Here is a 25,292-nt window from a genome sequence, read left to right as displayed (position 1 = left end):
TACTCTGACTGAATATTTATGCATAGATTTGAAAGATTGGCTGTGGATTGTTAACCTCATATCATGTACTGATGTTTACCTTGATCTCTTGTTTTAGAAAAGGACTTCCGCTTCCGGCTTTTTCCGGAAATTTACGAATCATCGGCCGTGACTCACGGACTTTGCCGAACACTCCCGACAAATTTTGTTATTGTTGTGCAGGCAGGCGAAGGAGTCAGACGACTAATTAGGCCAAATATGACCAGAAATTAGTCGTTTTATCTTCTGCAATGTATTTCTTTACAATGCTAGGAGTCAATATTTGATGAAGTTTATTCATTTTGTCCAAAAATGCCCGTTGCAAATCGATAAAATTGGATTTAGAACCTTCGTCCTCAAGCAGCTGACGGAACAAAAAGCTCGGAGTCGTTCAGACTTGAAGATCGCAGGCGAGCCGAGATAATGGACTTTATGTTTGACTGGGAAAATGAGAACGATAGGTTTTCTTTTGAAGATAGCGAGCGATTTGAGGAGGATTCGCTCTGCTCCTGGATAAGCGAACCCGAGAGTCTTTGTAATAATTGGAGAGGTTGGAAAAGACAAAATGGTGGGCAAGCGACTAATAATAAACAACAGAGTAAGTTTGCCGGAAACATAGGATTAATGAAATTGTTTCCTTTGTCCCTTTAGTTTATAAGCAGAAATTTACAAATGGTCTTTTTTGAGTCATGCATGAGTAGAAGACGTATCACCCTGATGGGTCAATATTCTATGAAAGGTGAACCACCTAAGGTTGTTCACCTCTCTTGTAGCCAGTAAAGTAACTTTTTTGAAGCCGGTAACAATCAATGATAAACATTTTGAAAAATAATGTCCAATTCAATTATAAAATGTTGCAGTTATTTGAGATAAAGAAGAAAAAAAGATGTATACACATTCTTTTACTTTAATATTGGAGGAGGAACACATATTCCTGTAATATTCAGTTGCAAGTAAAGTTGTCAGTTTTAAGCATATTAGTCTTGATCTCAAGGTTAAGAATTTTTAGGTTGACATTTTTCACTTTTTGGAAGTCGACATTGCCCACACAGAGAAACACTTTGTATTCAGTGGAACATGTAGTACTTTACCCTTGATGCATTTTTTCCCCTTGGTGATGGAGGGAATCATACCTAAACTTATGTATTTTCCATGGTATTGAAGGGGTAATGATTGATGGACAACATGATGATTTAGTATTAATACCTAAGATTCAAATAATCAAATCAACTGTATATAATCTAGCATGATCTAGGGAGATGTAGTTAGATGTACTATACCTTAATAGAACTTAGAAGTCATGGCTTTGGGGCCACAAAGTTAACATGAACTTGGCCTCACTTTATTCTGAAAAGTGACTGAGATCAGAAGTGAGTACATCAAAGTTTTATGACCCTGAATCCTCACAAAGTCAGGATCATGAGTCCACTTGTGGCCATTGAACACCTTTAAAAAAACTTCAATATTTTCCCCCCTGACGGCCAGACCAGCTTTTCTCATTCCAGAAGCACTGATCAAATTTGGGTTTCATAAGTTGACATAAAATGTAAACAGAAAGTAAGTTCTGAGATTGATCAGTATGAAGAAAGGATGACTGTGCTGTGAATTTAGAAAAATTGCAAAAGAAAAACTGAAGAAAAATAATTTACCATGATTCATTAACTGTGGAAGAGCAGTTGTGTAAAGTTTTAGGATTCATATCTGACCAGTTGTTGACATCTCAATACGCATGTTACAGGTTGATTGTCATGGAAAGGTATAATGTATTAATAAGGCTTAATGTGATTGGTTGAAAGTTTGCAATTTCCAGCGAAAGACATCTGTGCAGTCAGTTGTTAAAAAAATTAAAGTTTTTCAGGGGTCCCAAGGCCACAAGTGGACTAAGGACCCCTGACATTATGTGGAAATGGCCCTGGATGCTGGCCACTCCTTGAAAATGTTTAACTGAACCCACGTTTAAGTTGGGAGTTCCCGAGAACATACCTATATATATGTATATATAATTGTGAGTTCCCAAATTTACTATGTGCTTCTCTAGCTGTAGAGATTCATCAAAGAGATGTCTCTACATCACAATTTGATAGGTTAATGTATTGAAATGTAGATTAATTATTAATGATACTTAGAGGAATTGCATGCAACTTATGATTTGCTTCTAGAATATCATAGTAACTTACATGTGTGTAAATAGTAGAAAATTTACTGATACATCTGTCATTTATGAAGTTAAGATTCTTTATTAGCTTAGTGTTTTATGGGGGGGGGGGGGAGGGAGGGGCTAGGATGTTGTTTTTTTGTTTTGTTTTTTTAATTTGGAAAACAATATAAATAGACATGACCAATGTAGAAATTCAGGTAGTCAATAGCATGCATTTATGATTATATTATTATGTTTAAAAATCCCTTTTCCTTTTTATATAATTTTTTTGAACTTAACTAACAATAAGGGAAATTTAAATATGCAGACAATACACGTACTAGAATTTTTTTTGGCCATGTCTGCTTAAAAGATTTATGTATGGTGGATCTCATTTAAAAAAAAGTGCAACGCATTAACAAGGCTTTAGTTATAAATTCTTCAGAGGCCTGTGGTTTAAGATAAAATTAAAAGATTTTGTTTTAAATCATGTGACATGCATACTTTTTTTACATTCTGAATTTTTATGTTCTGCATCAAAATCTTTACACATTTATCATTTACAGCTGGTAAGAAAAAAAAAAAAGGTTTCTATCGCAAAGTGAACTTTAATTTTGCATGTGCAACAGATTAATGTAAGAATAATGCATGCAAATTTCTTAAACAGTGACACAAATGAGAGGTGATAAGGATAATTTTTTAAAGAGCATTTCAGTGTGAACGTGTTTTCACTAGAATTGATTTGTTTTACAGCAGGAGCTGTGTCTTCGCTAGTGGAATTAGCCTCAAAGGCAGTAGCTTGTCATATACCTTTTGAAGTAGTGGAACACTTCCCACAGCCCATTCCTGAACAGATTCAGCTGAGGATTGCATTTTGGAGTTTTCCTGAAAATGAAGAGGACATTAGGTAAAATCAATATTTAAGATAATGAAAATAGATACCTTTATTGTTTTGTAATTGATTATCAGAGATTTCTTGATAGTAAAGCCTTGGGGGAAAACATTGAAAAAATAAGATGGTTTAATAGAATGAAAAACCATAGCAAAATTATATTGAAAGACTTTTAATTCCAAAAATAAATTCAAACTTGTTGATTGTATTGATAAATCAAATTTTGTGTGAAAACCAATTTGTATGTTGAATTATTACAGGTTGTATTCTTGTTTGGCCAATGGCAGTGCAGATGAATTCCAGAAAGGAGAGCACCTCTACAAAACAAAATCAGTCAAGGAAGTCCTGCAAATTGGTACAAAGTTAAATATTTTAACTAAAATATAAATTGGCTTGTGAAAACATGGATTTTAATTTTATGCAAAATAAGTAAGCCTTATTTAATTGATACATGTATATCACAGGATTCCACCTGAGTGCATCAGTGATACCTCCACAAGGTATACAGCAGGCTAAGGGAAACTTCAATGTGGCTGTAGTGTTTGATCGTAGGAGAATCTCTTCCTGTACATGTACCTGTAACAGTCAGCCATCCTGGTGTTCACATGTTGTAGCCCTCTGTCTGTATAGAATTCACCAGGTAAAGTCATGTCATCAATACTGCAATGTGTGTGATATCATGCGTTGATAATTGATGCATGCAGTGCATACAGAATTGCTAAAATTAAGTGGCAAAAGAGTCTGATTCATGACAATACACATATAAATAATCATTAAATCTTTCTGCAGTCAAATGAATTTCAGTTATATATTTGAAAAAGTTTCCAGGTAATTAGATGTAAGATAATATTGCACTGAAGTATTTTGTGGTTACACAGTTTTATTCTGTGTATTTTTTCAAACATAAATAGAATTAAAAATATATTTTCTGTTTCTGTCATAGGCACCATCAGTGAAATTGAGAGCTCCTGTATCAGAATCCCTGTCCAGACTACACAGAGACCAGCTGCAGAAATTTGCCCAGTATCTTATTAGTGAACTACCACAGCAGGTAAGATCCCGTAGTGATGCTCTGATCTGATGTAACAGAATACCTAGTTTTTAATATTTTAAAAATATTTTTACATCTCAGCTGCAAATATTTAAAGGTTGCATGCCAGAAAATGTATTACATATTACTACTTTATAATGATAAATAACAAGTAGAGCAATTAACTTGAAAGAAGGTAAATGTAATTCTTTGTCATAGTGCCATTCAATAATTTATTTTAGATTTTGGCACAATATATGCAATGAAATCTGGATTTGCTTTTACAGATTTTACCTACAGCACAGCGGCTGCTAGATGAGCTTTTGTCTTCCCAGGAGAATGCTATGAACACTGTCTGTGGAGCTCCAGGTATGTGCTCAACCTTTTGTTTTGTACATGTATACATGTATCTGATGTTAAAGATAAGGATGGCAAGTTGATTTCATTAAAACAACAACTGCTTGAATTTATAAAGTTGAAGAAGTTAAAACGGTGTGAAATGAAAATGATTTTTTTTAGGGATGTCAAATCGGTCAATTTTTGATAATCGGTTACTCGGACGTTTTTCCGATCGAGTACCCGGGTACTCGGTAAAAATGTAAATATAAGTTTGTTAATTTTTAATTGTTAATTTGTTAAACCCCAAAACTGTTTTTATCACGTTTTATGAATGTATATAAACATGGAATCCAACGGGAATGATTTTTGGTTCTAAATTCATTTATTAAATAAACACAAATGACTCAATTAATACATCAAAAATTACAAATGGTTTACAGTTCTTGTTTAGGATCTATTTCATAAAGAGGAGGACAATCTATTACGCAGGTTTGTGATGACTAGACTAGCGAAAGAGAAGGAGAGGACGTTGTTTGGATCGCTAGTCTAATATTTTATCATATGTTGGTTGTTTCCCCCCGTATACACTAAACTTACTATGGAAACTGACTTTAAACATTTTTTTGAATCTTTACTTATTTTGAAGTGGGTAGTGGCATTTCTATGCATGTCCGATTTCGCTGCCGTATATTAACTAAATAATTTAAAAATGATTTGAGATAATGGACCATATTAAACGATGTTCACTGAAAAACAGGAATTGAAGCCATCCAAAAATTAAGGACCATAATAGGTGAGAACGGCTGGGTGATTGGTCACTAATTACTGTATATACACAGCCATAGGCGATAACGGGTGTTTAAATATGTAGATGACTACACGCTTATTACCCGAATGCATATTTAATTCATTTTTTGATAAGTTTTTGATAAAAATATGTATTATAAAATAAGAAAAAATACACATCCGAGTAACCGAGTACCATTTTCAGTATTTGATACTCGGACGTTCGATCGAGTACCCGGTTAACCGGGTACTCGTTGACATCCCTAATTTTTTTCTTTTGAATGCACTTGTGTTTTGAAATGTGTGTATTTACATGTAACTGCTGAAGGCATAAGCAGAGAGATTGTCATTAAGCAGACAGTGCTGAAATGAATCAATTGATCAAAACTTTAAATGCAATATGATATCAGAATTGTTTATCACAAGGAGGAATTATAAGTGTTGTTCTGGAGTACATCTTATGACTGGTTCTCTGTTGGTATTTTGTGTAATTTGATCATAGCAAATAAGTAGTTATGAAGTGTTAAGTGTCCCCAGGAAATGGATAGGAAATTCTTAAGCAATATACATGAACAAAACTTGACTGTGACTGACATGTTTGACACATTTTATATTGTAGACCACTAGAGAGCTATGTATGCATTGTTTATGTGTACTTTTCAGATCCAACAGCTGGGCCCTCTGCCAATGAACAAACCTCATGGTGTCTTGATGAATCAGCTCTGCATGAAAATGTCAAGAAAACTCTTGTCAAATTCTGTGTCCCTTCTCCAATTGTATTCAGGTGAAAAGTTTTGAGATTTTTGAGTGAAGTAGCACCATCATTATTCCACCCCTGGAAACAAAAATGGAAACGTTTCCACCCAAATTTTGTGTCATTATTTCTTTTTTTTCCTTGAGTCTGATTTATAACTTTGTGATGAGAAGCAAAAAAGCCAATGTATCTGACAAATAGTTTTTAGACCTTGCAGGTATTTTGAGCCAGAACCAATGGCATTGTCTCTGACTGTTAAAAAGGTGCATGTCATGGCCATGAACTAAAGTCATTTGATATTTAAATTTACAGATAGAGAAATACAGAAAGCAATGTTAGGGCAATAACATATCATTGTTAGATCGTTAATTTTAACAAAATTAGAGAGTTTTTAAGGAATTGAGCTGTACAAGTGATGATGAAATAATGTTTATGATGTCTCTTAAGAAAATGTGAAATACTTATCATTGTCAACCCTATCAGACAAAATAATAGAGTTTAGATGAAGAATTCGTAAAAATTTGAACTTGATTTTGTTTTTAATCTATTTCAGTGATGTTAATTATCTATCAGCGACTGCTCCTCCTGCTGCTGCGGAATGGCAGAGTTTACTCCGCCCCCTACGAGGTCGTGAGCCTGAGGGAATGTGGAACCTACTATCAATTGTACGCGAAATGCTAAGGAGAAATGACAGTAATGCTGTACCACTGCTTGAAATTATAACTGATGAGGTCCTGCAATGTGAACAGGTAAGCCCCAAGGTTCTAAATAGGATTTTCTTGAGTCCCAGGACTCGAGATTTTTGAGAGGGTTGAGTCCCAGCTGAATTTGATGCATCCCCAAAAAATAAGGTTCAATCCCAACTGAGTATCATTCCATCCAAACAACAACTACCTAAGTTACTGGAACTTGTGTCCAATCCCATTTACATATTGTCAATAAAATCTGTTCAAAACAACTTAAGCAATAAATAAAATGTAATGTTTATATAGATGCATACCCAACTACACACATAATTATTTGCCATTAAATTGTCAATTTTATGTTCATATAGCAAACATAAATAATTGCCTAATTAAACAGACAAGTTAATCTAAGTACTCTTAATGATTAGTTGACCATATTCACAGTTATCATATGTAATGGAGCATAACTAATCCTATCAGTCATATAATGTGGGTGAAAATATCGAGATAATCAAGCAACAATGTGTATACGAGCATCAATTAGTGTTACTACGTAGAATACAAGATTCCAAATTTGAAAGACTGCTTATTGGGATGTGCTTCGTGGACTACCTAATAATCTTGAAATATCTGATTACCATATTCCTGTGAGAGAGACAAATAATACAAGTGATTTTTACAATTGAACTTGCATATAAAATTTATTTATAATCAGGCAAATCCTGATGTATAAAATCTTCAGATTTTGAAAAAATCCAGAATTTTAGTGCTAATAAGGAGATGTCCACTGAAGAGCTTGTTCACATATTTTTTTAACATTGAGTCCCAAATAATTTTGCTGCATACATTACACAGATTCTTGCTTTAATGAGAACTCTGTAAGCCCTATCTTATACAAATGGAAATTAATTCTAGAAAATTGTTACATTTATGCCCCCCTTCGAAGAAGGGAGAGCATATTGCTTTGCTGCTGTCTGTCTGTCGGTCCACCAAAAGTTTCTGTTCATTTTCTTCGCAGAGGTTGCACATACTGAAATGAAATTTGGTATAAAGATTTATCATAAGAATATATCTAGGTCAAGTTCTGTTCTGGGTATGATCGAGCAATTTTTAACAGAGTTTTGCCCCATGGACTTAGGAAAATTCCAATTATTTGCAGTTTCCGTTCATTTTCTTCGCAGAGGTTGGACATACTGAAATGAAATTTGTTATACAGATTTATCATAAATATATCTAGGTCAAATTTTGTTTTGGGTATGATGGAGCGATTTTTGACAGAGTTATGCCCCTTGGACTTAGGAAAATTCCAATTATTTGCAGTTTCCGTTCATTTTCTTTGCAGAGGTTGCACATACTGAAATGAAATTTGGTATACAGATTTATCATAAAAATAATTTAATTTTGTTTGTATTCTAGCCTCTGATTGGTTAATATCCAAAAAGGAACACAAATTATTTCTGTATAACCTGGTTTGGTATGGGGACACACCCCCCTGACAACCAGCTGAATTATCTGTATCCATACAATCCCCTTATTTCCAGTCCTCGGGATTCACGGAAAATTCCAGATTTAATAAATGTACCTTTAACTTAACAATAATTCGAGTCTTACCACATGTAAACAAACAACAATGCTGCTAGGCCTATGCATCAGTTTTTACCTCCCCTCGCTTCCCATCACTTCCGTTACTAAGGTTGTATCATTGAGCGGCAAATTTGAACTAATAAAAAGCAACGAAATTTTACACCCTTAGTTATTTAATGATTTTAGAATTAAATTATAAGGAATGACTCTAATTCTTGGCCAAATTATTCGAGTATAACCTGGTTTGGGTCAGTTTACGCTGTTTTATAATCCGCTTCGTGGATTATAAAGCGTAAACTGACCCAAACCAGGTTATACTCGAATAATTTGGCCAAGAATTAGAGTCATTCCTAAAATATGTAGGCAAAGTTCTGTTTTGGGTACGATAAAGCAATTTTTGACAGTTATGCCCCTTGGACTTAGAAAATTCCAATTATTGGGGGGGGGGGGCATAAGTGTTTTACAAACATCTCTTGTTAAATGTTCTTTTTCAATGTGATATGGAATACCTGCAGTTAAATTGATGAATTATTTTAAGGAATTTGTTTATAAGGTGGAATCTCATTTATGTTGAAATTAGTTAAAATACATCTTCCTATGACCTATACATTGAAAACTGTACTGTAATTGTAGATTCTTGTATGGTGGTTTACAACAAAGGTAACAAACAACAACAGTAACAACATAGGGAGAGGAAATGGAGGATCTGGAGCAAATGCTACACAGCATGCTGCCTCCAGTCTCTGTGATGAGATAGTCACGTTATGGAGATTGTCTGCCCTGAACCCCAAACTGTCACCGATACAGAGAGATGACCTAGCCGTCAAGTTTAGGGAGTGGCATATTTCAACTATCGAAAATGTGAAGAAGGCACGATCCTCATCTCTGAGTGGATCAGCTAACAGTGGACTGAAGAAAAATGATATGGAGAATTTCATAGGATTCAAGCCAAGTATTGAAGCCTGTAATTTAGAATGGTCAGATTATCCAATACCTGGTGTTACATATTCTGAAAAAGAAGGATCTTGTTATGTTAAATATAGATTCAACAAACATAGTGAAAAGGAAAATAAAAAACCATCCAGGATTCAAGCAATGCCACTTTGCTTAGACACTATAATCAGTACAGATAACAAGACAACTCTGGCACAGGCACAGTGTATGCTACAAGATGCACAAGAGTTTTCAAACATTAGGAGAAATAATAACCTGGCTGGTCAAAGAGATTCTATTGTTAATGATGGTGCGATTAGCTCAGGGTCAGAAGGTTTCTGTGAACCAGAACGCAGTAGTTCATTATTCAGAGGAGATTCAGACTCAGGATCAGAAATGAAAGAAGTCAACAGTAGGAGTAATTCTTTAGATAGTCATGACTTGCGAAATTATGCCCCAGAACTGATATCTAGTAGTTTTGGACTTGAGCGATCTGATAATGGTGTATTTTGTCAGAGCGCCAGCAATACAGATGAAGTGTTTGATGGAGCAGAAGGAGGGGCAGAAGGAATAAGTATTGGTATGTTTGGGAATGAAGCGGGTGAGAGACAGATGATCGATGAAGTGAATGCCCACTCACATAGGGCAGAAAATTTAGATGTTCTTCGGCCACTGGATGACTATCAGATTTATTACTTCAACAATCCGAAAATTCCAGAGCCTTCCAAGAGTAAAGGAGATAAATCAGAAGAACCAAATCTGTTTGCTGGTGTGAAAGATCTCAATTCCATGCAAGACGTAAATTTCTTTTATTTCAAGTTTTATTTTGATTGAATAGAATTGTAATATAAAAAGTGCAGAAAAAGGTTGTATTTTGGAGTGTGCATACTTTGTAATTTTTGATCCTATCCTAATTAGATTTATGTTCTTTGAAGCAGATATTGTTTTCCCGAGCAGAGGCTCTTCATGCACATGGCCACACCAGAGATGCTTGTCGACTTGCTCAGAAATTAGCTGAAGAACTGTTAAGTAACCCACCAGATCTGCTGGCTGAAACTGCTAACCTTCCATCACTCAAAGGTATTGCAATCATTCTGATAATTAGTTTAAGGCTTACACAAGGAAATAGTTGCGGTTTATCTGTGCAATTACAGTATCCCAGCTAGGACAGGGTTGTCCCTAAGAATTGAAATAGGAGGGGACAACAAAAAAGTAGAAAGGGGTCTAGGGTACTTCCCATAACAAGGGGTTGAGGTGGAAGACTAGAGTAGCCGGGGGATAAAGTCATTATTGGCGGGGAAATTCCCCGACCCTTGTATCTTAGGGCCCCGCCCTCAAATCAGCACCTTTCCTGTGCCCCCCACAGGCACCTTTATAAGCCCCACATATCACTCAGACTGTCCTTAAAATTAGTAGTGTGATACCTAAGGAAAGTCAGCAATTCACACATCCCTTACATTGACGATTACACAATTTAACTTTCAACTCACAATACTTGTAACAGAGTCATACTGGTATATAGACAGGTCCCTGCTCCAAATTATAGGTGATAAATCAATTTAAGTAATAGCTCTGAACACTTGAGAGTCTGAACAGGAGTTCAAAAACAAACACACAAGCTGAAATACTTCAGAGGATGTCCAGGCTATCCTTTTTAATAGCTAAGTCTTGTTGGCATTTTATTTGAGTCTCAAAATGCTTACAGTACACAGAAATGTAAACCAGAGAAAAATCTCCAAGACCAAATATACCCTCACCTATTATTTCTGAATAATGATAATTCTCGTAATAAAAAGAAAAATATATATATCCATCAACAGTCAAAAGCATTCATTAAATAAAACATTCAAAAGCGTTCATAAAATAAAACATGAAGTGAAGGTAACATTAACATTGACCTTCAATTCTGTTTATCACAGAGCACAGCTGGAACACTGAATTGGAAGATTTTTGATATACATTGTATGTATATTGTGTTAATTTCATGGATTTTTTTGTGCATTTCAGGAAAGAAGAAAAAGGCATTAACCAATATCAGTCTATTGGCCAGTTCTACCCTCTCCAAGGCAGCCTTTCTATGTAGTGTATTAGCTGAGGAATCAGAGTGCCACCATTTAGCATTTAAAGTTGGAATGTTTGGTTTAGAAATGCCAAGACCCCCAGCATCCAGCAAAGCCCTTGAGGTAAATTACATGAGAAATGTCCCTGGTCATATTTAGATTGCAATCTAATTTAATTTTCTTCAAATTAGGTCATTTGATCTGCTCATGTTAATTACTACACAAAGAGTCAAGCAGTATATCCTGTTTGAGTTCATCTCAGACTGACCTTTCTCTAGCCATTAAGGTCATTGTCTTCTATCATGGGTATGACCATCAGAATGCATGTAATGTCAATTAGAGATAAACACAAATGGAATATTGTTACCTGTAGATCATTTGTGCAACAATCTACATTTGTTTTTCAAATTGCATTGTTATTATATTTATGACTAAGATTATTACAAACTTTTACTATGTTCCAAATTTGATTGAAAGTATGTTAACCAGGAAAAATTTATTATTAGATAAATTATTTATCATTTTCAGCACCAGTATGTTTTAATCTCATTTCAATATAACTTGGCACACAAGTAGACTACACTAAGATACATAATTCTGTGTATCCGATTTTGATTTCGATAAACAGTGTTGCCATGGTTACTAAAAATAGAAATTTCCTTGAAATACTTTCAAAATGCTACTCCTCCTACAGTTTTGGTCTGATTTTAGTATAACTTGACACACAAGTAGACTATACTAAGATGCATAATTCTCTATACCAGTTTTGGATTTTGATGAACGGTGTTGCCATGGTTACTAAAAATAGAATTTTATTGAAATACTTTCAAAACGCTACTCCTCCTACATGTTTTGTCTGATTTCAGTATAACTTGGCATACAAGTAGACTGCACTGAGATACATAATTGTCATTATCGCTTTTGATTTTGTTGAATGATGTTGCCATGGTTACTTAAATTGAATTTTCTGTAAAATTATTTTAAAAGGCTACTCCTCCTACAGTTTTATTCTGATTGCAATAAATCTTGCCACAATAACAGACTAATTTCATGGGTTAGTCATAAATACAGAATAGTCAATGAACCAAAACATTGACAAATATATTGTTTGAGGGGCTGTAAATTCATGGGTATTGTTGACCCGCGAAACCCCATGAGCAATGATAATTCCACTGTAGATGTTTTTTGACTTTCCTAATTTTCAAAGTGTTAATATTTTGTAGTGTTGAAATTTGTTTTAAAAGGTAAAAAAAATCTGTTTTGACTGTATTTATTTAAATTCAGCTCTACTTTGTAGGTAAAATTAGCTTATCAGGAGTCGGAAATACTGAATCTGTTGAAAAAGATTCCCTTAGGACCTGCAGAGATAGCTGTTTTACGTGAGAAAGCTGAAGAGTTGAGAGATGGCACATTTAAAACTCGTGGAGATGCACTTCTTCCACTAACATTAGCAACATTCATCTTTGACTCTCTATGCCTACCAGGTATTTTCTATTGATAATGATCAGAATATTCAAGTTGCATTTAAAACTTAGATTATATTGGAAAATGTGCATAATAATGTCATTTGTTTTCAGTGTTTCCAGTTGGCTGTTCCAGTAGCCGCCCTCCTAGTAGGTCTGTGCAGATTACTGTTCGGACCAGTGTGGATGAAAAGCTTGGATTTGATGGAGCTGTAGCAGCACTTGGTATAAAATGGCAACTTTATTGCAAGCTGTTTATATGTATATCTGTGCATAGTTTTTGATGAAATAGTGATTTATTCAATAATGTGAATATATCATCCTCAATAAAAAGGAAACAAATAGTACCTAATGAATTTACTTGAAAGCAAATTTTGAAAGCATTATTTATAATACTTTGAATTTTCAAGATTGTTTATTGATACATGTACATGCATGTTTATACCGATAAATGACTAATATATGACTACTATATTTTGCAGGTCTGAAGGCCAATGTGTCTGAAGCTGAGCATCCTCTGTTGTGTGAAAGCACTAGAAGACAAAGAGGAGAACTGGCTATTGCTATGTTAGTACACTACAAGGACGATCCTATCAAACTCAGCAAGGTAAATAAAACATTTACTATTCAGTGTGCTTAAAATTGAATTCCAGCATGCAAATTATATACATGTAGCTTAAGTTTGGTTAAAGTTTATCATATGTGTAAGTGTAAAAACTTTAAATGACTGTGTTTAATTATGTTTATATTATCCTAGCAATAAAAGTAATGGATGTATGGTGATTTGAAAATAACACAGTGCTCAAGTTAAATTCAATTTTTTTGTAGATCATGGACAAGTTGTTAGACAAGGAGGTCCATCAGTTATACAAAGCACCAAGCCTGGTGAACTATTTAGGAGTGAAAACCCCCTCATCTAATGTCACAAACACTGCTAGCAGTAGTATAAGTAGTACCCCTCATAGTCCTCAGACTTCTAGTGCAGGAGCTGAGGCAGCAGGTACCTCCAATACCCCCAAGACAGACAGCACAGCCAAGAATGGTTCAAGTACTCAGCCAACTGTCAGTATTCCTAATGAAGTAAACCCAGTGCCCAGTAGAGCATCAGCAGGAGCACGGCCCAAAATAACTTATCCCCTCAGGTACAATAGGTATGTGTCTATCTTAGTTGTTTTTGGTTAAGATACATGACTGTACATGTATATGTACTGTAATTGGCATTTAGTCCTTTGTGATTTTGGGTTGTGGTTGTTGTAGATATGATGTTGTAACTTGTATGCTTGGTATCTTGTGAAAACTAGGTATAGTTATACATGTTGAGTCCATACTTTTATGTTCTTGATGATCTCTTGAGTATACATTCTTTCCTTAATAAAGTAGGAAAAAAATTCTAGTGTTTAATTAAAGTTTTCTGTTTGTTACAGTGGAAAAGACACAGATAGTTCTGCAGTGGAGGAGGAAGATGAAGTCAGAGCTCTAGAAGCTAAGCTTAGATGTATGGCACAGAAAAAGAAACCATCACAAGGTCTGAAAAAAAAATCTTTTTCAAAAATTATTTTGTAATATTTCATACAATGTCCAAATTACATTCATTTTTTTTTTCTTTAAGGAGAATTTTTATTTGTTTTACTTTTTTTCGCAATCTCTGAATAGGTATGGCCAGTATTGACAGTAGTGCTCCAGAGACCACATCAAGTGACAACTCTCCCACCCTTATCAGGAGGACATGGGGTAAACATCAGGGACCAGGCAGTGACTGTGGCAGTAGTGCTGACAGTGACTCACTAGGTTCTAGCAGCTCAGGGGAGAAAGATCCTCGAGTCAAATTGAGAGACAATGATAGGTATATTTTTATATTCAGATACTTTTTGTTATGGAGAGTGGGATCTCAAAATCTTAAAAGGATATATGTAATAAAATATGTGTTGAGTTTCTGGATGCTAAGATTTAATTATTTTTGTAGTCCACCAGGAATGATGCCCACTCCAATTCTCAGATCTCAGCAGTTGTCTATGGAGTCTAGAAGCAGTACACCAAATGTTAAGAATACCAGGTTGGTAGTGAACTCTCTTTTATTCCCCAGCATTAAGGACTAATGACCCTCTGCTCCAAATTTCACGAAAATTTTTTAAACATCCCAACATTGATTTTCATCAAGAGCTATAGCATCAAAATCAAATGAAAAACAGTATAAGGTATGAAGTGCTGCTTATTTTTTCAGAAATGATTTCTATGTCAGATCATAATATGAAGAAATTTTAACACAGAGATTAGGAAGAGTAATAATTTATTATCACAACATAAAATTAGAAATATGCGGTGTATATGAAAATAATGTTTAGTGTCATACCTACTAAATTCATATTAGAAATCATAATGAAGCACTGCTTCCTAAGTCAGAATATCACAATATTATATGTGGTTGTAAGAAAACAATACATCTGTTAGCAAGAGTTATCTTTCTTATAAATATTTTTTCATTGGAAAAAAAATGTAATACTAATAAAAATTCTACATTTGGTGCTTGATACATTAAACCATTCTTAAGATGATCGTTAAAAAGATAGAACATATTCAATTTTTAAGGGTTTTGAAACTGGATTTAAAAGTTTTTTTGTCAAGCATAAAAAAACAATTTGAAAAGTACAGTCAAAGGAAATATAAGGTAATGTTTCCATCTTGTGTTAAGTTTGATCGAATTGACTGCTCAAGGGTCTCGATAATTAAACTCTGATAAAGTAAACTATGAGTAATACTAGGATATTTTACTTGGAAAGTTAGCTCTCTTATCAGAGGGTCGGTCCCCCTTAAAACAGGAGGTATGTAGTTTTCTCTTATTCACTCTCCTGTGTTTCCACCCAGCTTTGGTTTCCAAGTAATAATTTGATAAATGTTTGAATAAGGATGTTCTTATTTGCACAGTGTATGGTTTGATGAAGAGCTTGCATGGCATTGATTTTGGAATCATTGGATCAAATGAAAGTTGAAATTTGAATTCTGTGCAATACCGGGAGAATGATTTAGGTTGGGATGTTCATATTTCCTCCATGGGTTAGTCCACTGAAGAGCTAGCCTTAGATTTTTTGTGGGGCTACAGAGTTAAACAGCATAGCTTCTGTTGCTGAAAATAGAATTTAGATTTCCTTGCAATAATCTGGAAAGGTTTTTTATAGGGATTTTATATTTGCACCATAGATGGGCCTGATGAAGGGCTTGGGTTGGATTTTCATTTAATTAAAGATGGGTATCTCCTGTTGTTAAAAGAATTTGGACTTGTTTTCTAGAATATGAAGGTGACATGGGGAGGGATGTTATCATTTGCACCATGATTTTGTTTTTTTTTTCATGGTAAGAGCTTGATTTGGAGAGTCATAGGGTCATGGGGGTAAATTGGCTTGGCTTTAATTTCTAAATATAGATCATGTAGATCATTACATTACTTTTTCATGCTATTACTTTAACTATAGCTTTGACTTGATTGTTTATATGCATGTACATAAAATTAGCAAGATCATGCTTACTGTTAATGCAACTGCATCATATGAACACATCTATTTTCATGAGTTTGTCAGTCATTTGAAGCAGCGAAAATTTCATAATTATTATTTTCAAATTTATTACACCAGGTGGATAGTTTATCGGCATTTACATGTAAAAAGCTTTTTATTTCTTCTCCCTTGGTTCACTTTGGGCATCGTTTATGACCTTTTTTTTTAATCACTTTCCTTTTTTTTTATAGGTTCAAAGGTAAGAGCAGGATGATGCCAACAGTGCCTAACCAGCCAAGTGAAGCCATAGCTCACTTCATGTTTGAACTTTCTAAAACAGTACTGGGCAAGGCTGGTGGAAATAGCTCCACCTCACTATTTACACAGCCAACCAACACCAACACAACTACTGGGCCCCACCGGAACTTACATTTGTGTGCATTCCAGATTGGTGTATATGCCTTGGGTCTCAACAATTGTGTTTCACCAAACTGGCTTTCTAGAACATACTCCTCTCATGTTTCTTGGATTACAGGTTTGTCATTTGTAGTAATTTTCAGCAATTTCAATTCAATTATTGGGTAACTTCATCAGTGAAAAAAAGACACTTTATTTCCCAAAATAGTGAAATAATCATTTTCATAACATGCATGTAACTTGAAACAGAAACATATCTATTAGAGATGTTTTTGTACATGTAAATCATTTTTTAACAACCAACTAACTGTTAGTTATTGAAAATGACTTAAAGGTGCTTGGACACAGATTTGAAGTTAATATTTACTCAAATTTTCTGTATAATTTCGTGACTTATATGTTGCTATAGCATTTCTTACGAAAATTTGATAAAAATCTTATTTTATCTGGAAGTTATTGAAACTTCGAATTTCTGGACACGTTTGATAGACACATCCTTGCACTTTCACAAATTTTAACTTTATTCTTATTACTTTAGAAAAGTAGCAATTTTGTTGTTTATTAATGAAAAATATCAAAACTATAATGCAGAAATTTCAGAGTAGAAATGAAGAAAGCAAAATCTTCTCACCAGTATTGTCAGTATGTGCTCAGTGGTGTGTGCAGAGTTTAACAATTGAAAACACCCGGTGAAACGTAAACATTAACAACAGAGCTCGCGCCCTGTTTACAAAAACAGTCTATGTTTCACGGGTGTATTCAATTTGTTAAACTCTCTACACAACTACACAACACTGAGCACGGGCTGATAATACTTAAGTGAGTGGGTTTTGCTTTTGCACATTTTTACTCTGAATTTTCTGGATTATAGATGTAATATTATTTATTAATACACAACAAAATTGCTACTTTCTTAAGTATTAAGGATAAAGTTAAAAATTGTGAAAGTGCAAGGATGTGTTAATCAAACGCCTCCCGAAATTCATAGTTTCAATAATTTCCAGATTAAATAAGTTTGCTATAGCAACATATAAGTTGTGATATTATACAGAAAATTTGAGAAAATATAAACTTCAAATCTGTGTCTATGCACCTTTAATATACATAACCATCTCCAACAGATTTTGTTTCAAGGTTGAATGTATGTTGTAAAGATGATAACTGGTATTTTATTTCTACTTAATAGTGACATTCACAGGTTCAAAAAGCTGCTAGAATGAGACTGCATTGATATAGTGTTGAATTTTTAAGAGGATTTCTATTGTAATCTGTCATTCAAATTTTGGGATAAACATGAAAATGTACAATTATCTCAATGGTAAAATATTTTTTGTACAGGTCAAGCAATAGATATAGGAAGCATTGCCATCAACATTTTGATTGACACATGGGAAGGCCACCTAACACCACCAGAGGTTGCTTCGTTGGCTGATAAAGCATCAAGAGGGCGTGATCCAGCCATGGTGAGGGCAGCAGCAGACCTGGCATTGTCATGCCTCCCACATGCTCAGGCTCTCAACCCATCAGAAGTACAGCGAGCCATCTTCCAGTGTAAGGAGCAGAGTAGAGACATGTTAGAGAGAGCTTGCCTTGCTGTAGAAAGTGCTGCAAAAGGAGGAGGTGTGTATCCTGAAGTTCTGTTTGATGTAGCCAGGCAGTGGTTTGAGTTATCAGAAGAGGCTGCCAAATCGAATGAAACTTCAAATATATCCCACAGTCATTCTCATGTGGAACTTGACAGTGACAATTCAAATTCCTCTTCCTTGGGCACAGAGAGGCAGAGTCCACAGACACTACAAGTTCTCCCCATGTCATCATCTTCGAATCATCAAGTATCCAATCAGGTCATGTCCCATGCTAATCCCACCTTATCAGCCCAACCCATGGTTTTGTCCTACACAATTCCACCTGCCAATCACCACCAGCTACCTCATCAAGCTCTGGTCCAGCATATAGGTTATGTCCAGCAGCTTCCACCATTTGGTCAACAGTTTACCCCACAGCATATCCCCATCCATGGTCATAATATTCATCCATATGTTACTTTCCCGTACCAAACTCAGCCCCCATTCAACAATCTTCAACTGCAAGGAGCTCCTAATGTCTATTCTGCAAATCCTCCACAGTTCAGGCCCCTTGGTACAGCAGTTCAGGTGTTTCCCCCTCATTCACATTGTCAGATAACCCCCATTCAGTGCCCCCCTTCATCATCAGCTGCAGGGGCTCCCCCACAACCAATACATCAGGCTGAAGCCTTGGTTGAAGGAGCATCCAATTCTCCAAGTCCACCACATCAGGGGTCAACACAAGGACACCATGGACCCAGTCATCTAGACAATGAGGCACAGCTGAATTATCTCATGGCCTCTTTTAGAGTAGGAATGCTGGCTTTGGAGACCTTATCAAGAAGAGTCCATGATGATAGACCACAGACTAAATATGCTCGTAATCCACCATATGGAGAAGATGTCAAGTGGCTTCTTGGAATTGCTGTCAAATTAGGTAAGATTGTATTATGTGATAAAAAGCACTTGATTTTGTTGCTCTATGATTGAAGTTAGGCCATTATTGATATTTCTCTTTATCATCTTGTTTTGTAACAGCTCCTGAGGAAATTGTTATTTCTGTTCTTCCTTCTAGCTTACCTGAGCCAAAGGCTCACAGGAGCTTTTCTGATCAACATTTGTGTATTGTCTATCTTGTGTTTAGTGATCATTTACATTTCACATTTTCAACTTTCATTGAATGAAATGATAGGTCCATATTTAGATTGTAACGTGAGTTTAAAAATTTGTCTATTACTCTTGATTTAAAGGGGAAAATATAGCTTTGTGGGGGGAAATAATCATACATTAATAACTCCAAAATGATCTTTGTTAGTTGGGCCCAATATTTGTGGATTTCAATGGTCACCTTTTTCCACAAATTTACATCCTAGTGAACAATAACTCTTTCAGTATATTGGTTCATTGAATCTTCTGTAATTATAAGTTCATGAAATTTCATCCCTGACGCAGTAAAATTGGGTATTTACAAACATTGACCCCAGTGAACTAAAATATTCCACAGTACATTTGCTACATTTCCAACTGCAGGGATTAAATTAGTCATCTAGGAGTCAGCATAGATTACAAAAGTGGTTCTTCTTAATGAAATTTTCATGAATTTATCATTGCACATAAATGAATCTTATTCTCTGCTTTTGCAGGAATCAACTACTTGCAGCAGTTCTGTGCCAGTGCAGTGAATGCTGTGGTCAGTCCCTTTATACTGTATGACATTGCTATAGAAGCAGCCCATGTTTTGGCCAGAAGTAACCCTGTTGTAGTTCAGAATCACATGAGATCTAACATCCTCAATCCACTCATTCAGAAATGCCTCAATATGTAAGTAATTAAATACTGCAAAGAACTTTGTTTGCTAATAGAAATATTAGAGAACATTTGTTAGCTTATTTAAAATATTTATAGGTTCAAATACATGAATATAAATATTATCAAAATAAGAAAAGGTATTAGGAATTAAAATTTGACTTTTTTTTTATTATGTGAATTAGAAAATTAATACCTTAAGAATGACTGTTAAAATTACTTTAGTTCTTTTTATCCTTCTTAGGTTTAATCAATGTGCTCATCAGAAAATCCATCATATAAACCAGTCAGACTATGAGGACTTTATCAGCACTATCTGCAGTGCAAGAAATGCCTTCTGCCTTACACCTGGGGGTCTGGTCCAGTTTCAAGAATTACTACAGAGCCTTAGAAGGTCAAAGTCCTGTCGAAAGGACTTATGGACAAGAATCTTACATGCATTAGCCACTGGAAATGTCTGATACACGCTATGGATAGTCCAGTGTAAAAAAGAAAAAAAATGAAAAATCAGGAATTTAGTATAGATTTTTATTATTTTTTTGTGTCAAAAATTTGTAAAGAAAATGTTTAAAAAATATATATTTATGATTGTGAACTCATGTTTTATGTATTTTATTATTTACAGTTTTGAAGTCATACCTTATACTGACAATATTTTACAATTGTTTGTTTAATGTTTGTGTTTACTTACAGGATTTGGTTGAGAGAAAAAAAAACAAAACAAAACTTTTTTGTGTAATAGTCCTTGTTTTTCATTTACCAGTCCATTGAAGAAAATATATATTTAATTGGTTTTATGAAACAAGCTGTACTTTTCTTTGTTTTTTTTTTTTTTGTTGTCTTCTACTGATTTTCCTCCTATGTTGTAGTGGATTAGCTCTTAGTAACATACACACGTTGCCAAATGATTTGATAGTTTAATAGTTGGAAATGAAATAACATGCACTGTAGTTGAGAATGTAATTTAACAGAATGGATGTAATAATGTTGGAAGGAAAATATTTTTGTGACGTTACGTGCGAGAAAATCTGGTTTGAATTTAATGTTAAAAAGAAAGTATACAGTGTATGTATATGAAAATTTTATGGTTATCATAGTTACTGAGACATGAAGGTTAAAAATCAGTTAATATTTACACATATCAACATCTTACGATGCAGTGAATGTTGGATTATTTGTGGCTCAAGATCATTCTTTTGGAATAGAAAGAAGAAATGAGAGAAAACTGACGTTAATCTTGTGGTCTATTGAAGTAATATCTGACAGAGCTATATACTTTTTTAAAACCCTAAGAAAAGTTTATCATACGTTGATGGTTAATTTGGTAAAACTTCATTTTGGAAGTTTGAGAAGTGACACTAAAATCCTTGCTTGATTGTTTTGAACTCGTCAGTAATTTTTTTTTAAATAAGGAAAAATATTTCAGCTTTCCCACTATAAAAAAAAATATGTTCATTTAAAGTATATTACATAAATTATTTGAGATTTTTGGTCATTTTGAGACTATGTTGAAACATCGAACGACTCTAAATTAATATTTATCAGTTCACCCTAAAAAGATATTACCATCCTTTGGTTATTATTTGAAACAAGAATGTTGAAAGAACAAACATGAAATCATCTGAACATGTCTTAACATCTTTTGTACAAATGATTGTTCTTGAATTGTTTGACTCTGATCTTTAAGAAAAAAAAACAAACTAGTGTGCTGAGCATACACCAGAATGCAATAAGAAAGCAACTAGACTTCATTGTTGCTGAACAAAGTACAATATTCCTCATTTTACTGGAAAATATTTCTAGAGTTGCTTCATTCCCCTGTTGTTCTATTTTTATAAACAAAGATAAAGTGAACATTTAACTTTGTTGCAACTGCATTTAGTGTTTATTCATATATCACAAATATATATAATTCATATATGTATATTTATTCATTTTCCACACCACATAAGCATTACTCATATATTTAAGACAAAAAACCTAGTATTTATTTATCAACAACGTAGTATTAAACTAATGGTTATTGTCTTCCATGGCATATAAATGACTAAAAATTATTTTCTTGGAAAGATGTGAATTACAAAGATACCTAATTTTTTTAAGAGTGATTGTATTTACAAATGTACGGTAGGGGAGAAATACGTTTGAAAGATTCTTCATCTGAAAAAAAAATGAATGACAAGAGTAATTTCAAAATGTTGCTAATTTTTTTGTCATATGCTTTTGAATGATTGGCTATGCAAATCTTAACAAAACTGAATAATAATTTGCAATCAGTAATATGTTTGGAAATAAGGGTCTAAAGCTGTTTATTACTTTGGCATGCAGAATTTTACATTTTATTGAGACAGGGATGGGGGGTATATTCATTGTTCTATTGCATTCACTATGTGTTGGCTTATAATTATTGATTGCCCAAATATACAGGGTTGAAAACACTTCAATTGATTTTTAACAAATTCATGCTTGTATGCATAGTAGATATACAAACAATATTGTTTACATATACAGCAGCCTTGAAAAACATAGTCAGTATGCAAGACCAGTGTCCCAAAACATGACAAAAGTTGATCTCAGCTTGTATCACTTATGTAGTAGATTTCAATATTTCAGTCAGCAGGTAGATTTCGATCTCTGTGTCCCTGTCACGGGACTTGTTCTCTGTGTTCATCACTGTATCTCTGGTAGATAGTTCTTTTAATGTACCCTATGCACTTCATCTGTAAACAATGTTCAGATTATGCACTTATCAACATCTAATAAATGTGAGTGTCTAGCATCTTTTTATACACATGTATTAATCTGAAAATTAAATTTCTGTCATTACCTAGTCAATGAAAATTCAAATTTTATGCACCAAATTGAATGTAATTGTTCAGGAAAATTGAGCTGTAAAAAAGTAATGTATGTATGAATAACAGGCTCTAACTTTTAAGTTTTCAAGTGTGAATTTTGAAAGTACCCTCCTACTCTTGATTTTTAGCACACCTGAGCAGAAGGTTCAAGTGAGCTTTTCTGATTGGAATTTGTCCATTATCTGTTGTCGTAATCTTTTCACATTTTCAATTTCTTCTCTAGAACCACTTGGCCAGTTTTAACCAAACTTGCCACAAACTATCCTTGGGTAAAGGGGGTTCAGGTTTGTTCAAATGAAGGGCCACACCTTCTTCCAAGGGGAGATAATTATGAATTGGTGAAAAATTAATGGCATCATTTAAAAATCTTCTTCTCAAGAACCACTGTGCTTGAAAATGTGAAACTTGTGTTGAATTATTGTGAGGTAGTGTAGATTCAGATTTGTTCAATTCATCACCCCTGGTGGTTGAGTGGGGCCACAGTGGGTGATCGAAGTTTTACACAGGAATGCAAAGCGAAAAATCTTCTCAAGAACAGCAAAGCCATGATTGGTCATATTTATATACATGTACAAGCATCTTCAGGTAGTGTAGATTCAAGTTTGTTAAACCCCCCAATTACCACTTTTATGTTTAAACTTTTCAATACTGAACTAATTTCTGCTTTTTCCTAGCCAAAGTGCTCAGGTGAGCTATGTGGCCCCTAGGCCTCTTTTGTTTGTTTTTTTTTTTCCAAACATTGTATTTTAGATATGAAAAAAAAAGTATTCATGTTTATAAGCCCTTATATTGAGGTTATTCATATCAGTCTTACTTGATAGTAAAATAATAATTTCTTATTAAGAAAACTATATGTATCTTATTTATTGACATTTTTTGTAAGCAAAATTTGTTAAAGAAATTGTGAATTGAGTAATGAGACAAAAGTATTTTTTTAAGTAGACAGTGGTAGATGAAGTTGTCCTGACATTATTGTCATCAATATCACCTCACACCAATCTCCAGTCAATAAACGTAAGAAAATATATCTTTGTTCTGTTCTCTGTTTGTGACAGAAGGGTAACTGTTTCAGAATGCTCAGAAGATGTGGGCATCTATCTGTCATCTGTTGTGTGTAAACTTTTCACATTTTCGATTTCTTCAAAAGTTCTGAGCCATTTCCAACCAAACTTGTCACAAAACATCCTTGGGTTAAGGGGATTTAAGTAGGCCAAGCCCCCTTTCAAAGGGAGATAATTCAGAATCAGTGAAAATTTGATGGCATCTTTTAAAAATCTTATCAATAACCACTGGGCCAGAAAAGATGAAACTTATGTGAAAACTTCATTATATACTAGTAGTATAGATTCAAGTTTGTTCAAATCATGACCCCCAGAGCTAGGGCAGGGCCATAATAGGCGATTAATGTTTTACAGCGGAATAGATAGGGAAATCTTTTAAAATCTTACCAAAAGCAAAGTCATGATAAGTCATATTTATATGTAAGCATCCTCAGGTTTTTTGTCAAATCATGACCCTCGGGGATAGGATGGACCACAATTTGCAATCAAAGTTTAACATAAAAAAGACATAGGAAAAATCTTCCCAAGTACAGCAAAGCCATGATGAGTCATACTAATATGGAACCAGCCTCAGGTAGTGTACAAATCATGACCCCAATGGGTAGGGTGGGGCCACATTGGACGATCATAGTTTTACAAAGGAAAAATCTATAAAATTCTTCTCAAAATCAGCAAGGTCATGATTGGCCGTATTTATATGGAAGCATCCGCAGGTAATGTAGATTCATGTTTGTTCAAATCATGACCCTTCCCTGCCTCTCAGGCGGGTAGGGGGGGGGGGGGGATTAGGGGACAGGTATTTAAGTTGGAATGCCACAACAACATTTTATTTCATGGATCTTTATATTAGCTCTTAATCATTTTATATGATTTATAAAAATATTTTTTCGAAGAAAATGAAAAAAAAAAATGTTTGATTTGCAAATAAGATGCTTGAGATAAGATTTTATGATAAGATTTTCAAATTTGGACCAATCCCGATCAAAATTAAACCATTCCGAACCAGAATTATAAACAAGAGGCCCATGGGCCACATCACTCACTTGAGCACTTTGGCTAGGGAAAAGCAGAAACCAGTTCAGTATTGAAAAGTGGTCCCGTTGAGGGAGGGGGGGGGGGGATTTGAACAAACTTGAATCTACACTACCTGAGGATGCTTCTGAAGTAAGATGACCAATAATGGCTTCTTGAAAAGAATTTTATAATATATTGATATATCCTTTATATTCCTATGTATAACTATGATTCCCTGTTATGGCCCATCTATACTCCTTGGGGGGGGGGGGGGGGTTCTGATTTGAACAAATTTGAATTAAAATTACCTGAGAATGCTTCTTTATTATTATGACAAATCATGGCTTTCCTGTTAATGAAAAAAAGATTTTTAAAAAGATTTTTCCTATGTATTCCTATGTAAA

At 34.4% G+C, this 25,292-nt stretch overlaps 1 protein-coding gene across 2 annotated transcripts; it reads left to right on the top strand.

The window, feature by feature from the left end:
* Positions 1-155: 155 nt before the first annotated feature.
* Positions 156-23,838, top strand: LOC133184416 (zinc finger SWIM domain-containing protein 8-like). 2 transcript variants are annotated; one of them, XM_061319487.1, is made up of 22 exons: positions 156-616; positions 2,909-3,062; positions 3,308-3,402; positions 3,512-3,687; positions 3,991-4,098; positions 4,365-4,446; positions 5,866-5,986; positions 6,510-6,705; positions 8,860-9,957; positions 10,098-10,239; positions 11,167-11,342; positions 12,517-12,703; positions 12,797-12,907; positions 13,165-13,289; positions 13,511-13,833; positions 14,107-14,207; positions 14,336-14,525; positions 14,646-14,735; positions 16,422-16,705; positions 17,926-19,089; positions 19,796-19,973; positions 20,203-23,838. In XM_061319487.1, exons 1-22 carry the CDS (start codon positions 442-444, stop codon positions 20,417-20,419), a joined length of 5,493 nt encoding a protein of 1,830 aa, XP_061175471.1. In that variant the 5' UTR covers positions 156-441; the 3' UTR covers positions 20,420-23,838. The 2 variants fall into 2 exon arrangements, with proteins under 2 accessions (XP_061175471.1, XP_061175470.1); XM_061319486.1 differs by having other exon boundaries at positions 10,095-10,239.
* The last annotated feature ends 1,454 nt before the right edge of the window (positions 23,839-25,292 follow it).

This window comes from Saccostrea echinata, unplaced genomic scaffold (assembly GCF_033153115.1).
Source record: "Saccostrea echinata isolate AGI-Se365-2 ecotype Australia unplaced genomic scaffold, CSIRO_AGI_Sech_v1 ptg000010l, whole genome shotgun sequence".
Classification (NCBI taxonomy): Eukaryota; Metazoa; Mollusca; class Bivalvia; order Ostreida; family Ostreidae; genus Saccostrea; species Saccostrea echinata.
The sequence above is the reverse complement of the archived record's forward strand: the minus strand, read 5'-3'. Positions and strand labels throughout refer to the sequence as shown.

Bases quoted from the DNA above. Each gene is read 5' to 3' on its own strand.
- LOC133184416 (XM_061319486.1), top strand. From the start codon at position 442: ATGGACTTTATGTTTGACTGGGAAAATGAGAACGATAGGTTTTCTTTT. The intron at 3,403-3,511 runs GTACAAAGTTAA...TGTATATCACAG, and splicing joins CAAGGAAGTCCTGCAAATTG to GATTCCACCTGAGTGCATCA. The intron at 16,706-17,925 runs GTTTGTCATTTG...TTTTTTGTACAG, and splicing joins TCATGTTTCTTGGATTACAG to GTCAAGCAATAGATATAGGA.